Source organism: Poecilia formosa, unplaced genomic scaffold, assembly GCF_000485575.1.
Source record: "Poecilia formosa unplaced genomic scaffold, Poecilia_formosa-5.1.2 Scaffold269, whole genome shotgun sequence".
Classification (NCBI taxonomy): Eukaryota; Metazoa; Chordata; class Actinopteri; order Cyprinodontiformes; family Poeciliidae; genus Poecilia; species Poecilia formosa.
This window is the reverse complement of record NW_006800208.1, coordinates 195,060-210,646: the sequence shown is the minus strand read 5'-3', so window position 1 is coordinate 210,646 and position 15,587 is coordinate 195,060. Positions and strand designations below refer to the sequence as shown.

Below are 15,587 nucleotides of genomic sequence, written 5' to 3'. Positions count from 1 at the left end.
AGTCTGAGCTCACAGCAAACAAAAAGACAAAGAAACCAGTGACACTCAAGACTTGCTGCCTATGATAAGAGCTCATTTGCTGCAGCGTAGTGTGAGATGGCTGTAGAATATTACAATGGTCTCGGCTCCTTTAAAGTGACTCTACAAAGTAAAGAGCGGTTTCATGCTCTGAGCAGGGAGCGGCGTCACCATGAAGACAGATCACACTGTCCCGTCCCGCACTTCAACCATCAATTACCGATTCACGTGTCAGGCGACGTCCTTGTAAAAAAGCGGTCAAAGCTTTTCTGCGCATCTTCAATCAAATAAATACCTCACAGTGGAAATTCTTTGAAGTTTAAAAGAGTAAAGGACGTGACCATGTGTACAACAAAACAACTTCTCTTCTTGGAAATAAAAAACCCAAAAACGTAAGATATCCCCAAAGACGTACCTGTAATGATTATTAATGATTATGGACCTTTTTTTTTTTTAAATGCATTAAATGATTAAAACAAAAGAGAAAAATGTATTTTTACCCCTAAAGACGACATTGGCTGCATAAAAGCTCCGGTAAGTGGGGAGCTCTTTAGGCTGCGCGCAGACAGGAAGAAGAATTACCCTGAAAATGCAGAACTCTTTGAACTCGGACTTAAAAGCTTCAACTTATTCGTCATCTTTTTTTATTTTTTTTTTTTTTTTTTTAGCTTCTCTACGTAAGTCAACAGTAACACATTTGAACCTGACAAGGACCCCAGAGGAGAACCCGGTTAGAGGATCGGTGTCTCACCTGTTTCACATTTTCACCACCACGCAGGCACCGGGCGTTCCCATAATGCAACATTAACTCTGCCTATTATTCCAGACAAAAATGGAAACACAATCCCATTAGCGGAGTAAGAGAAATGGTGTGTTACTGCGCACACACACACACACACACACACACACACACACACACACACANCACACACTCGTGGCGGTGGCAAATCACTTATCCAAAAACAACTAGAGGTTAAAACTGCTGCCAAAATATTCAGTCTGCAAACTTTTCCACGTCGTCATGATGCAACTGTGACCTTCGACGCGTTTTACTGCGATTTGATGAAATAAAGCAGAACATTTGTATAAAGTCAGAATTCTGAGAAAATAATCTGAATTCAGGGATGAAGTCAATTCTGAGCGAATTACTTTTATTTTATTTCTTTTTCATTGGCCCTGAATCTTCTTTTGTATAAAGTGATCAAATGTGAAGCAGATTAAGAATATGAATTGCCTTCTAACTCAAACACAAGACAATTATTGCACAATAATCTGACATGTTTTACTCCATGTTTGGACTTAGCTTGTCCCAAAGTAACTAACAAAAAAAGAAGCATTGATCCAAAATTCACATAACTGTGGTTTATTTTATCTTTCTGGAAATCTTTACAGAGTTTTTCCCCCCACAGAGTAAACCAAACAAGTCAGAAGTGAAAAGCACTTCATGTAATGATCATCTACAGTTTGTCCATAACAGCTGTTCAGTCACAGCTGAGCCCAGATGTTCAAACCTAACAGACTGTTTGGGGGGAAAAAGGCGTTTCCGAAGCGGCGGGAAAGTGGCCGGGCGGGTCGGCGCGTGACCCCTGACCTCAGGACTTCACCTCTTGGCTTTCTTCTCTTTCATGATCTTCTTGCTCTCCTCTCTCCGGCGCTTGTTGACGGGGTTGCGCGGGTCGTAGATCTCGAACGTGTCCTCGTCCTGCATGTTGGCGTCCTTCACTTTCCTGCTCTGCTCGTCGAACTGCAGGACGTGGGCCATCCTGAACCAGACGGAGAGAGGTGGGCGGAGTTAGAGCCTCCACTAAGTCAGTCTCTGAAGCGCTTCTGCCTACAGGCCAATCGGCTGCTGACCAAGTGGGAAACTAAATTACTGTCAGAAAAAAAATCTAAATGGGGATAAAGAAAATTTGAAATCCCCTACGCCTAAAAATTGGTTGAATCGACTGTTACAGTTTTGAGGAATTTTGGCCTCAAATCTATATGTACAGATACACAAATCTGTATGTTCTTTTGTTTAACATACAGACTTATGTTACATCAAAGTACAAGACGCGTGGTGCGGTACATTACATTAGTGAAAACCCCCCAAAAGAAACAGAAAACATTGTGTTTTAATGAATTAATATTATTGTGTGAGAGTATCAGTATGTGGAGCATGCGGCCCACTCTTCTTTGCAGAATTATTCTAGTTATGAACAGATGTGAAAATTTGTGCCAATATCGGCAGCCGATTTTTAGCCAAATATTGCCGTTATGTCCAATCACCAATACTTACCGATACTGTTCATATATTTCACTCTCCTTTCGATGCTTTGAGAAAAAAACAAAACAAAACAAAAAGCAAAACAAACTGCTGACTTCTCCACTACTTCTCTGCTTCAGTTAAACTTCCCACAATCCTTTGCTGCATCGTATGCGGCGCTTTGGGGAAATTGTAGTCAGCCATTTTACAGAAGTGCTGTAGATTCAACATGTTAGAATGAAACAACCTTTTATGAGCGGTGTGACGCTGTGAGCTGCTCATCGTCAACCCCGCCCCGAAAAGCAAACAACAAACCACGAAGAAGACTACTTCCTGTTTTCTTCTTCTTGTGATGCGGAAAAAGTATTTCCATTACGGTTTTGTGAAATACATCTATTTTGATACGGCTTTGGGAAAAAACCAAAAACAAAAAAACACCTCACCCTCATGCAAAAACTTTTAAATAAAAAAAAAAGTTTTTCAAAATTAGCAAGTTTCCATTTAGCAAATTTATTTTCGCTATTTCAATTTGTGCAATTCTACGATTAATGGAAACGCGGCTACTGTCACATGACCGACCTGTTCCCCTTCCCCTCCAGAAACAAACGGCAACAAGACGGACATGAATGTTGGTTTAATTTCAGTCTTTTTAAGGAAACCTCCCTGTAAACATGTCCCACTGAGCTCGTAATGTGGCGCAGAGGCAGACGGGCCAAGGGTCCAAATTGCGAGAAGCCGACGTGTCTTTGATTCCTCCAGTCAGTCTTCTCTTCTCCGCCGTCAGTAAATTCCTCAGAGGAGATGTCAGTGTCAGGCACTTCGCAGATAACAAACCAAAAACATTTCTTCAGCTGTCGGACGGCGAAAGCAACAAAGAAAAGACCGTCTGTTGTCAAACAGCCACATCTGAGCAAAGGCTTCAGCTCACAGTCCAAGCAGATGTTCTCCTGACACGACTTTCCTCCACTCAGCCACAAACAGCAGAATTAACTCTATTATTAATTACTGACAAATGTACAAGTATGCAGTGTTCAACATCCCAGCACATTTTTTTGGTTTTTACAAAATCCAGAGTTTCCCCTCCTGATTTCGAAACGACTGTTGACGGATGATTTCACTGGAACTTGGAAAAAAATCAGAAACTGGAAGGAAGGAGGGAATGACAGAAAACGGAGAGAGACAAGGAAGGAAAGAAGAAGACAAGTAAGAAAGGAACCTCCTGAAGAAGAAAAGAAAGGAAGAAAACCCACAAGTAAGAAAAGATCTAAGGAAAAAAAGAAGGGAATGTGGAAGGAATAAAGGAAGGTAGCAAACAAGGAGGGAAAGAAAGGGAAGAACAAGGAAGGAAGAAAAGAAGAACAAAGGAACAGGGAATGCAGCCTGGAATTACAAATATTTTTTCATCTTTCTATATTTATTTTCATACTTTTTCTGACCTGGAAAATGCTAAAATCAAATTCCACATATTTCTAGACTTTGTAACATATTCTGTGCTGGCGCACGCTTTGGGGGTAAACGAATGATTTGCCCATTCAGAAATTTCCTACCCAAACTTTTTTTTAAATCAAAACCACCTGAAGAATAAAATCTACACACATTCCAGACTGAATGTGTTTCAGTGGAAAGAGGCTGCAGCGCTGTGTCCTACCTGAACGCCTGACATCACACACGCACACACACACGCACGCACGCACACGCACACACACACACACACACACACACACACACACACACACACACACACACATATATTTTTGGAATTTTTGAAACTTTTAACATTTTTTCACACAAGAACATGGTGGGATGTTTGTGGATTGCCATGGCGACCCCACCACCAGAGGCTGAACATGTCTTTGAAGAACAGAACATGAAAGGAAATCAGGACTGACTTCCTGGTGACCGTCTCCAGGTTTCCTGGAAGAACTCCTGTCCTCTCTGTTCAACATATTTGGTATTTTCTGGCTTCCATATTGTCGGCTCCTTTGGCTCGGCGAACCGTTTGGGGTATAGTTCTGTATCAGCCTCTGTGTGTGTGTGTGTGTTTCCTGTATTCATTTGTTGTGACAGCTCATCTAGAATGTCACAGCCAGAGTCTGGCGGACCCCTGTGGACCCCTGCTGTGTGAGCGGGCCGCCTCCAGTAATTCGTCTACCAGCCTCGGCGATGACAGCCTGCCAACCGTTTGGCCTCTGCGTGGCGAAACTCGACGTTACGCGGCTTTATTGAAACCGCGCTCTACTGCTGTGACGCAAAAGGTGTTTGGTTTGTGTTCCTGGGTTTCGAAACGGATAACGGCGAAGCGACGGTGACAGTCGGCCAATCGGGCATCTTGTAGACTTTGGGAGGATGTGAGCGTTAGCTGAAGGGGAGGAAGGGTTTGAGGAGGGAGAGAGCCAGGAGCCGTAGACACACACAGATGGAATAGTTTACCTCCTCTGGCCCAGACTTGACTTTGAGTCTCTGACCTGTTGTAACCCACATTCTGTTCACAGTTCCTCTAGAGTGGCACAGACTTCCCACTGTTTTTTTTCTTCTTCTAGGACTGCTATGCAACCCCCCCCCCCTCGTCCTTCCACCCTACCTGGCATAGTGAGGAGTATCTTTGGCCAAGAGACGCTCCGAGCGCCAGACGACGCTTCTCGCAAATTCATTAGGGCCCCCCCACCCCCACACACAGCCAGACTACACATCCAGAGTGTGTCTCAAGACTAATAGCAAGTACAGATTTTGTTATTCTAAAATCTCTCTCCCTGCGCGCAGACACTTTTCTCAAATTCACACACATGGTATTCATTTCAAACCCCTCGGTCGGTGCCGTTTGAGATCTTTGGTGAAAAACAGAATATGAGAGGAAAACACAGCGTCAGGGCTGATTTCCTGATGGCCGATCTGGTGGCTGCGAGTAAAACTCTGAGCCTGACAAACACACACACACACACACACACACACACTTAAAGACACAACATACACACACACACTTAGAGACACAACATACACACACACACCTGGAGACACAACATACACACACACATAAGTACAACTTGAACTTTCACACACATCTATAACAACATAAGGAGCTTTAGCTCAGGTTCAGGTTCACCTGTTCGTTGTCCCTTTCCAAAGCTGAACACTTCTCTTCAGAATTAACAGAAATTTATGGGAATAAACGGCTTTTAACCTGGAAATTAAAATACTGAATTTGGTCCTTATCAGAGCTGAGGGCCCAGAGGAAGCTACTGTCTGAAAAGTTAAAAGACATTTAGCAGCTAAGTTATTGGTTAAAACAATTTTTGGTTAAAACATTTTTATTTTTCAATCAGTGAAGAAATGTTACACTCAAGTAAGTGTAGCAATAGTTCATAATAAACTTACTTGAGTAAAAGTAAAAGCAAAGCACAGTAAGAGTCATTTTTACTTCCCAACTCTGCTCCTGAATGACATAAGCTAATGCTATTTCTTTAAATGTTATCTCCATGGAGACAAACAGCCCAGTGATGGTGTATTTTAAATCACATGCTTCTCTAGTTGAGAAAGTTAAATTAGTCATATTGTAATTAATCATATTTTTTGTTCTTAATTAGAAAGAACCTTTAAGAAATATTGCTGCAGTATCAGAAATGGCTGACTATTTTTCCCAGTAGGCATCGAGTTTGAAATGGTTGTTTCATGAAAATCATTAGGTTGCTATTCTGAACAAATCTCCCTGTCCAGTTAGAAACGGTAACTATGACAACAGTGCTAAGCCGAAATGACAGCTCAAAATGTGTCCTTATTGGATTTACAAGACTTGGAAAACATACAGCCACAATAAAATAAATAAATAAAAATAAAATACCTGAACACAAAATCAAAGCGTGAATCTTACTGACCATCCTTTGTCGTCGTCCTCTGCCAGCTCCTCCACGTCCTCCTCCTCCTCTGGTCCCTCAGTGATGGCTGATGACAGCTTGGACTTGAAGCTGTTGAGTAGGGCCAACGTCTGCGAATTCATTACACATCCATCTTAGCTTTCACAGAATCCCAAACGGAGCAGCTCTGAGGAGAGAAACTCGGCGAACGAGGCGCTACCTGCTCCTCTCTGTTTGAGCCTTTTTTCCGTTTCTGTTGCCTGAGCTCTTCGTACTTCTTCCTTTCCTCCAGGTACTCCGCCACGGCCTCGCTGGTCGGCTTTTTCTCTGTGTCAGAACGATGACACACAAATGTAACACAAGTTAACTGCATATGTAGGTGTTTCCTCTGTTTAATAACAATTGAAACAAAACCAAGAAACACAAAAACGCAACTTAGTTTTGGTAATTATGATAGCCTGAAAAAAGAAATTTACTTAAAGAATACTTTGAAAACTAAAGATTAGGACTAAGTGATGTGGACTTAAAGTTTTATCACGATATTTTATTGTACTATTGTGATAAGAGTAAAAGTGATGATAATAAATATTTATTACTCATTTTTTAGGTAGCGTTAGGCACAGCAGTCATAGCTCCACAAACACAAATACGCTTCTTGGGGGGAAAAAATGAAAGCTTTTTTTTTTTTTTTAAACCAGTCACATAATAACATAATAACAAATGCGATAACAACAAATATTAGAAAGTAAAAACAAAAAGTAAGAGCAGAAATCCTCCCACAACAACAGTGTCTAAAACCAGGAGGAATAAATGTCTGAATGTGAAATGACCCAACCAAAAAAACAGATCAGAATCAACAAAATGAACAAATCAGAATTAACATAAAGCAATTCTTGAACAAGCATAGAATAAATATTTATTCAGATAAAAATTATGCTAATAATCCTAACAGCAAATGAAAGATTGCATGTCTCTTTATAATCTACGTAAATATCTGGTCCAATATGAACTGGGATGCAGCATGAGACAAAATTACCAACTCTTTCTTTCCAAAAGATGTTTTAGGCAAAAAAACAAAAAAACAAAAAAAAAACAAACAAACAAACAAACAAAAAAACAAAACAAAGCAAAGCAAAAACAAAAACAAAAAACTAAGCAAAAAGAAGAAAACACTTTTGGCAAAAAAAAAAAAAAGACTTGGGACTTTATTTCATGAAGGTGGTCATATTTAAAATGTCTTCAAAAAGTAACCAACCAAAGTCAAATTATTTTATTAAACTGAATTGTATTTATAAAGGGACAAAACCCTTCTCCAAGCTGGCCTGTCAGTCTGGGACAGGTTTTAAAAAGAATCACGTCTCAGACTTTGGGACTCCAGTGAACCACTGTGTGAGTCATTGTCCACTAATGGAGAAAACGTGATACAGTGGTGAACCTTCCCAAGATGGTCCGGCCAACCAAAATTACTCCAAGATCCAGATAAATGTGGAACAAACATCCAGAAAACTGCAGAATAGCCGAAACACTGACTTCCTTTAAATCAGGTTAAAAATCCACCTGTTTAGAGCTGCTTTTGATGAACTGCAGGTTTAACATTGTTCAACGTGTTGGATGTGTATTTGCTTGATGATTTTGATAAAGGCATCTGAAAAAATGTAATGCTTATTACTTCATAATTAGTGCCTTCATGATGTTTTTGTGATGTAGGGTTTCCCCCCCAGAGTATTATAAGTCTGGCGGGCTGCCAGGCTTTACTTGGGCCCCCACCAGGCTAAGCATTGCCTACTTATTTTAGTTTATTTTTTAATGTTTGCATTTTTTAAAACTTTATTAATCTTCCAATAACATATAGTTAATGATATTTTCAAACTTCCTGTCAACTTTAAATATTTTTTAACTCAAAAATGAATGACTGCCCGAGCGCCCCAACCACCGAGCTTAGCAAGTTTTCACAGGAAACCCTGTGATGTAATAGCACTTTGAACTGCCTTGCTGCTGAAATGTGCTATACAAATAAACTTGACTTAAACTTGACAAGACCGCATCAGCGATTCAAAAAGGAGGTCAAAATAGAACCAAGAACAACATCTGAACGACGTCTCTGCTGGTCTCACATTAGGTAGAGTCTAGACAAAAACTTGTAAGGCCAGAAAACTACTGACCACAAAGGAAACCATGAGGATTCGTCCTTCATTTTCCAAGAGACATCGTGAAGATTCAAAAGACTTACCCAACACCTGACAGCCAAGTCAAAGCCATTACATCACTAAAAGTCCTTTATTTTGCTCATTTTATTCTGTATTTTTGTGAAAGATGTGCATGGAAACAATTTAACCACACAAATTACCCTTGCATCCCTGCAAGTAGATGCTCTCATACCTCCCGCCATAATTCAGTGAAGCTGTTTCGAAACCCCCAGCGCTGCTTGTGAACGCTCCACAATCCTGATCGGCTAATCTCTCATCGGCACCAACAGCTGGGAAACGGGAGCTAAACACAGCTTTCGGAGCAAGATTTATGATCGCCACCTGGTGATTTTGAAAGACCAACAGGACTCGAGAACACAGTCAGAAATAAAGTTTATGGATTTGGCGGAACATCCTCGGCTATAAGCGGCACGTTGACCTACTTAAACTCTGGGAGGGTTTGATTTGAAAATAAACTGCAGGGAGGTGAGAGTTATACGTTCTGATGCTAATCAGACGTTTAGATTTATTTTCAGGGGCGGTTTTACTTTTTCGTGCTTTAAATTCTAACGATCTGAAGCAAAATGTTTCGATTGGCTGCTGTTTCCAGCGAGCCCGCCCCTAGCTGCTAACGAAAGCGATTCTCAGGCCTAGAACAGAGGCGGCTTTCTGCTGAGTCCTTGGTGCAGGTTCCAAAGTTTGAAGTAAGAGTAGACAGTTTTTTTTTCACACTAAGACGCATGTTGCTACGTGCAACCCCACAGATAACACGGTGACGTTAAAAGGAAAATTAAGCCCAACTTATGAGTGGAAACAGTATTCAGGACCAACAATCCGCATGCTGGCCCTGGTAGCTCATGTAGTCAGCAGCCTACCGTAAATCTGCGCTCCGACACAGCCTGTGAAGTCAGAGTGGCAGACGGTGAGCACTGTCTGCTGGCTGGAGGAGCTCTCTCTTTCCACAACAAAATGTGATGTCACACCGATGGCGAGCACAAGGAGAGTTTTACCTGACTGGACACGATGTGCAGACAGTGGCTGGATGCTCTGACGTGTTTGGGTGAAGCCAAATAAACGATGTAACAAAGTAAACACCAGACTGCTGGGTTTTGTAAAGGTATGAGTTTCAATGTCATGTGTTTCTGTTTTGTGTGTTGGTATTTTTGAAGTGATTTATTCAGAGGATTTGACTGGGGAGAGATGGCACATGAAAAGCATATGTCAAAAGCAACGAAGGTTGACCAAAGGGCTGTAAAACTCAATGAAATAAAGCAAGATAATCATAATGAAAACAAGAAAATATAGATAAAGGGAAAGTTAAAACAAAGTACAAATATACTCCATACCTGCCATTATAAAAGATACTCAAACTCTGTTTGAATCAAATGCCAAAGAACAAAAATGGGTCTTGAAGCAAAGACATAACAAACTTGACAGTCTCTGTGGTCTGTATAAAAAAGTAAACCGTTCCAATGTGTATGAACTGCAAAAGCCTGATCACCTCTGAATTTTAACCTGGATCTCGGAACATCTAAGAGAAACTGGTTGGCTGACCAAAGCACTCTTACTGGCCTGTGGACAAAGATATTATTGGGGCCAAGCCAAAAAAAACATCTTAAAATCCATCCTACGCCAAACAGGAAGTCAATGAAGAGAAGCCAGAACTGGAGATACATGTTCTCATATTTTAGTACTTGTTAAAAGAAAGACAAGCTGCTCCGTTTTGGATGGCTTTTGGGCGATGTCAGATGATTTATTTAGTCCAACATGCAAGGAATTACAATAATCACACGGAGAAGTAATGACAGCATGAATCACTTTTTCAAGGTCTTTGGTTGGGAGGTATGACTTCACCTTGGCAATTTGTCTTAGTTGGAAAAAAGCAGACTTCACAAAAACATGTGTCTGTTTGTCAACAAGTCAAAGAGCCAAGACTGCTGAGGGTTATACATTTCCCAAATACAGAAAATTGTGTCAGAGTGAATTACATTTCAGTCATGGGTCCTCATGTTAAAAGAGCTGTTTGCAGCTATAAACAACGTGCATTAGAGTTGGCGTTACACCTTCGTGAATCTAAGGACGACGGCTTCAAATGAAGGCAAGTCTTTCGTTTAGCTTGGTTCAAAGTTGGTGCTGAGAAATCTCTGGTTTCCGAAGCAGAACTTGAGCCTGGGGATGTGGTACGAAGTTCGTATTATTGCTAGTTCACTGGAACTGGTATAATGGAAAATTCTTGCGTCACATTTTAAGTCAGTTATTCACCACAGCATCAGGACACACAGGTTTTTGTGGCAAAGCAACACTGAGGTCTGAATGTAAAAGTGTCAGCTGCCAGCGCCGCTAAAACCTCTAGTTGAATTCAGATAATGACTGTCAAAACACAAAGACTCAGCAGTTATGTTTCTTTACAGCAGCAGCATAATCCTTTCTCTTAGCAAGGGGCAAACATTACTAGGGGAAAGCAACAATGTTGTCATTTCCTGGAGGTCAACTTCAAGCCCAGCCCACCTCTGCTGCCCACCAAACACACCACATACCAGGTGTTCTCAGTCAGCCAGCCAGGGAAGACTTCTCACCTGTCAGCCATGCAAACCCTTTCTCTCCACCCTCGACACATCATCTAAGGCCATCATAAACCAAAAAAGACCCTCTATTACAGAACACAGAATCTCCTCCTGCCCCCTCATAAAAAACAACCAATCTCTCCTTTGGAGAGGATGCTGGAAACGTCTGCAGCCATTTAAACTATTAATATTTGAGAGCTTTCTAAAGACTATTTGATTACTTATTTCATTTTTAAAAGTATAATTTCTCCATGTCAGTAGTTGTTAAGATTAGAAAGTGACACTGTGTCATTTTAGGGCTCTTGCAAACCGATTTTGGACTTTCTGGCGACCATTTTCATTTTATTCTTGGATCAGCTGGACCACAGTGTTCCACTGGTTGGCATGCAGTTCTCCCTCTGCCTCTATAAATGGAAACAATGTGCTCATTTGTCAACTGTCCATTCAAAAGGAAAGAAGAGGAGAAAAATGTTGATCAACTTACAACGCAATGTAGTTTTTCTTTTAGTCTATAGTTATATCTGCTGAGGTGCAGATTTCCAGTTTTGTGTTGCAGAGTGACCACAAATAGCTCACGATGGGATCTGACTTCATTTAGATAAGCTAATAAAATGAATGACATGACCTGGGAACATACACTTACTACATGCTGTGATTTTTTTTGCTACCGCATCTATTCAAGGATTTTTTTGTGGAACATAATTATCAAATCATTTGAAGAAAATCTGCCTATTTGCAGACACAGCATATCTAAAATATTAGAAAGAAAAGGCATCTTGGGAAACTGAAATAACTAGGCACAAAGCTCCTTGACATGCTATTGGCTGGTACATTTGTAAAGCAGCCAATCCAGGAGCGGCATTCATTTTTCTTGGTGTTGATTGGATGTGGAGACAAGGAAGACTGTTAACATTAGCTTCTGCGATAGTGCTAAGACAGTTTCCACTATGAATACTAATGTATATTGTAGCATATTTGGTGCTTAAAATATTAAAATAAGAAATTGTAAGCATTTTTAGAAGGAGTCTCAAGTATTTGCATATTGCAGATATCTGCAGGTGGTTGTGGTCGCTAACATCCGTGAATTCAGGCTGTCCAACTCAACAGTAATGTGTTTTGTTATCTTTTTTTTTAAAGCTTTTATTGGCTCTAGTGGCCTTTATTTGATAGTAAATTGACAGGAAGGTGGGTAATGAGAGAGGGGGGAGACATGCGGCAAGGGTCACCAGGCCGGGAATCGAGCCTGCGACGGCCGAGTCGAGGACTAAGGCCTCCTTATGTGGGCTGTGCTCAACCCCTGCACCACCACAGCACCGTGTTTTGTTATCTTTGTTAGAGATGAACTGTGAAATGGTCTGGCAGCCCGAATGTGACAGTCTTATGCTTGGTGGCGGACATTTTTCAACAACTGAATGTATCGCACCCTAATTCTAATGGATCAGCCCAACTGCAACACTCTTCAGTGTGGAAGTTTTTACTGCATGAAGTTACCTGTATAAAAAAATGACCGTCTAATATCAAGAAGGCACTATCTGGAGAGAAAAACAAATGATAAAGATCGATTTTGTGCAGAAACATCAAATGTGATGAAGGAAAAAAAAAAAAGCCTTGAACTTTGGTTTGTCTACCTCAGTGCTCTCCTCAGTGCTGCTTTAGGGGAAACTTTCTTCAAATTGATTTACGAGGCCAACAAGTGATCTCTTTCCATCCCACCCTCGGTCACCTCTGCTACTCGGCCTTCTCGCTGCAGCCCAGGACACGCTGGATGCTGACTGATGACGCCCTCGGGTTCCACACGAGAAACACACATCACCGTCTCCAGCTGTTGTCAGCAGCTACTATCTTTAAGTTTGATGGCCTTTCTAGCTGCATTCCTGCCCCTCTCCTGTCACCTGGGCTCCGAGGGGCAACAAATCAAGCTGCTAATGTTGTAGCAACTGAAGGCTGTTGTGAATGACAAAATGCTGCTTCTGAGAGATGAAAACGTTCCTTATCTCTTAAACAATTGAACAATTTTGAAGGGAATTCACAGAGGGACGAGGTCAAGCTGTGAGGCAGCGATATTCTTTATCATCTGTTAAAGAGCGTCCAATTAGAAGCTTTACAATATGCTCATAAAGTTCCTGCAAAGACAGGATGTAAAGATACATCATATAAGAAAACTATTTATAAACTGTACCAATCACTAAGGAATTCACAGGAAGAATAACACCCTGCATATGAAAGCAGGATTTGAAAAAGAAGACAATCTGATGTTAACAGATGAAGGTGAGGGAATCTGTACACAACAGTGGACTACAACAAGCGCCCCCTGGTGGAAGAATATGATTTGCTATTTTTTTGTTTTTGCAAAGACTAAATGTTGACTTTGGACCAAGTGTTGGAGACTGTGTGGACCAAAGTCATTATAGTTAATTAAAACTAACAAAATAACAAAAACTGAAATTGGGAAAACATTTTCATTAACTGAAGTAAATGAAAACGGTAATTAATGGGGGAAAATTACAGCCAACAGGAACTATAATGTGCATTTAAAAAACTAACTAGAATATACTGAAATTGTAAATATAACATCTTTTGCTTCCGTGTTTATGAATCTATTTATTAGCCTTTCAAACACACACACTCACAAGCAGTTCCCGGTAGCTATCGGTAAATTACGGCACTCCATATCTTTCGTGGAGGGAATTACGCGTTAGTCCATAAAATGGACAACAGAGTCAGTTGGTTGATCAACAATAATTTTTTGAAAATAGTATCCTCTGTTGCCCAATGGACGTAAATATAATCACAATACTGTATGTACACTATATAAAAATTAACCAAAGTATAAAAAAACTAAAACTACTACAATAGCTAATAAAAAATAAACTCATTCTAAACAATATTTAACTAATAATAACAAATAAAAACTATTTAAAACTAACTGAACAAACAAAAAGGGAAAAAAATCAGCTGAAAAATGTGGTACCGTGTTTCTCCGATAGTAAGACACCCCCGATTGTAAGACGTATCGGGGGTTTCAGGGGGGTCGGCTAATATAAGCCATACCCCGAAAGTAAGACATATGTCTTACTTTTCGGGGAAACACCTCTCATCTAGCTGCGCGCCGCCTCCTGCCCACGCCTGCGCCGTCCCCCTCTCCATACGTCACCGCGCCGTCCCCTGCACTTGTCACTGCCGCCTCCTGCTTAAATTAATTTAATTTTATGGTTAAAACAAAAAAATTCTACAATTTTTTTCCAATATAAGACATACCCCGAAAGTAAGACATAGTGGGGCTTTTGGGGATAAAAAGAAAGTAAGACACTGTCTTACTTTCGGGGAAACACGGTATGCATTTGTATTCAGGCTCCGTTGACAAACTCTTTGTAATGCATTCTAGTGCTAACATTTTTATATTATTATATGGATTTCTGGGTTTGGACTGGAGGCCACACACAACACACTAATTCTGCTCTTTGGAAATAACAATTATGAAAATTTGAATGTGAAACGTGCATCAGCGCTCGCGCTAACCACAGGCGAGGTCTTCACCGAGACGACGGCTGAACTAGGAGAGAGATTTAGGGCTTGAGTGATGGTGGTGTCAATATGAGCCCCGCGATTCAGCCTCGCCGTTTCCCCCAGTGGGACGAGATGAAACAAATCCTCGCCACAGTGCTCGTCTGTGGCTGAGCAGAGCACAGAGATTTACGGCGCTTGGGCAGACGTCCGTCTCCCCTGCAGTGGTCATTGGCCCGTGACATCTACGGATTCCATCTAATGGAATTAACCGTTTCTTCTAGCGCAGAGATGTAATGACAGCCTCTTAAAGTCAACTCCCGCCTCAGGCTCAGCTGGTATGGAGGCTCAAAGCGTAGGTTGGATACGTCCTATGGTAAAGAATGAGCTTAAGGTAGGTGAAAAAGTATCTCCCTGGATGTAAGTAAAGGCTGGCCACCGTAACTATTACCGATCCACTTTTTTCACTTCCGGTGCCGATATTTGAGGTTTACCGATACCGATCCGATACAGGAAGATGGAGCTGAATTGAATTTTTTTAAACACAGACGTAAATTAATTACCAGCACAGCACACTTAAATACACCGATAGCGTCACAAGCTTGGTCAAACATGTAAAAACAACACAACTTTAATTTGTTGAGTCTGTACAAATAGGAGTAGAACAGTAAGTGTGAAATAAATTATAAAGAAATTGACCTTGACCTTGGTCAAACATGCAAAAATAAACTGCAGCAAAGAAACAAACGGTTCAGAAAGTGCAACTAGGAATTCTAAATATTATAGAAAATAAATAATAAAGCATAGAATTAGACTGAGTAGATCTGCCCTTATGGATTTGGCACATTATCACTATACTCTAACTATAATTTAATTCAATATCAGGAACGATACAGATATTAATATTGGATCAGTGCATCCAAGAAAGTCATCAAATTACAATGAGACCAACTCTGCTTTTTTTCACCAAATATATTTCATAAACTCACACAAGTTAAGATTGGTCTCAGTTTCTGTACTAAAAAACAAAACAAAAACATGAGTGTTTGTGGAGAGAAAAACACTGTTTGAGCAACTAAACCCCTCATCATTGTCTCCTATAAATTTTGGCTGATGGTAATCCTACAGTGAGGCTGGTCCCAGAAGAACCCCCTGCAAGCTTTCTGCTGTTGCACAACAGCACACACACACACACACACACACACACACACACACACACACA

At 40.8% G+C, this 15,587-nt stretch overlaps 1 protein-coding gene across 1 annotated transcript in view; it reads right to left on the bottom strand.

The window, feature by feature from the left end:
• Positions 1-1,360: 1,360 nt before the first annotated feature.
• cwc27 (CWC27 spliceosome associated cyclophilin) overlaps positions 1,361-15,587 on the bottom strand; it is a 30,990-nt gene continuing 16,763 nt past the window's right edge. The window contains exons 12-14 of the mRNA XM_007570792.2: positions 6,332-6,438; positions 6,133-6,242; positions 1,361-1,781 (exon numbers count right to left, since the gene is read on the bottom strand). Coding sequence (XP_007570854.1) covers positions 1,619-1,781; positions 6,133-6,242; positions 6,332-6,438 — 380 coding nt within the window. The 3' untranslated portion in view covers positions 1,361-1,618. The remainder of the gene's footprint in view (positions 1,782-6,132; positions 6,243-6,331; positions 6,439-15,587) is intronic.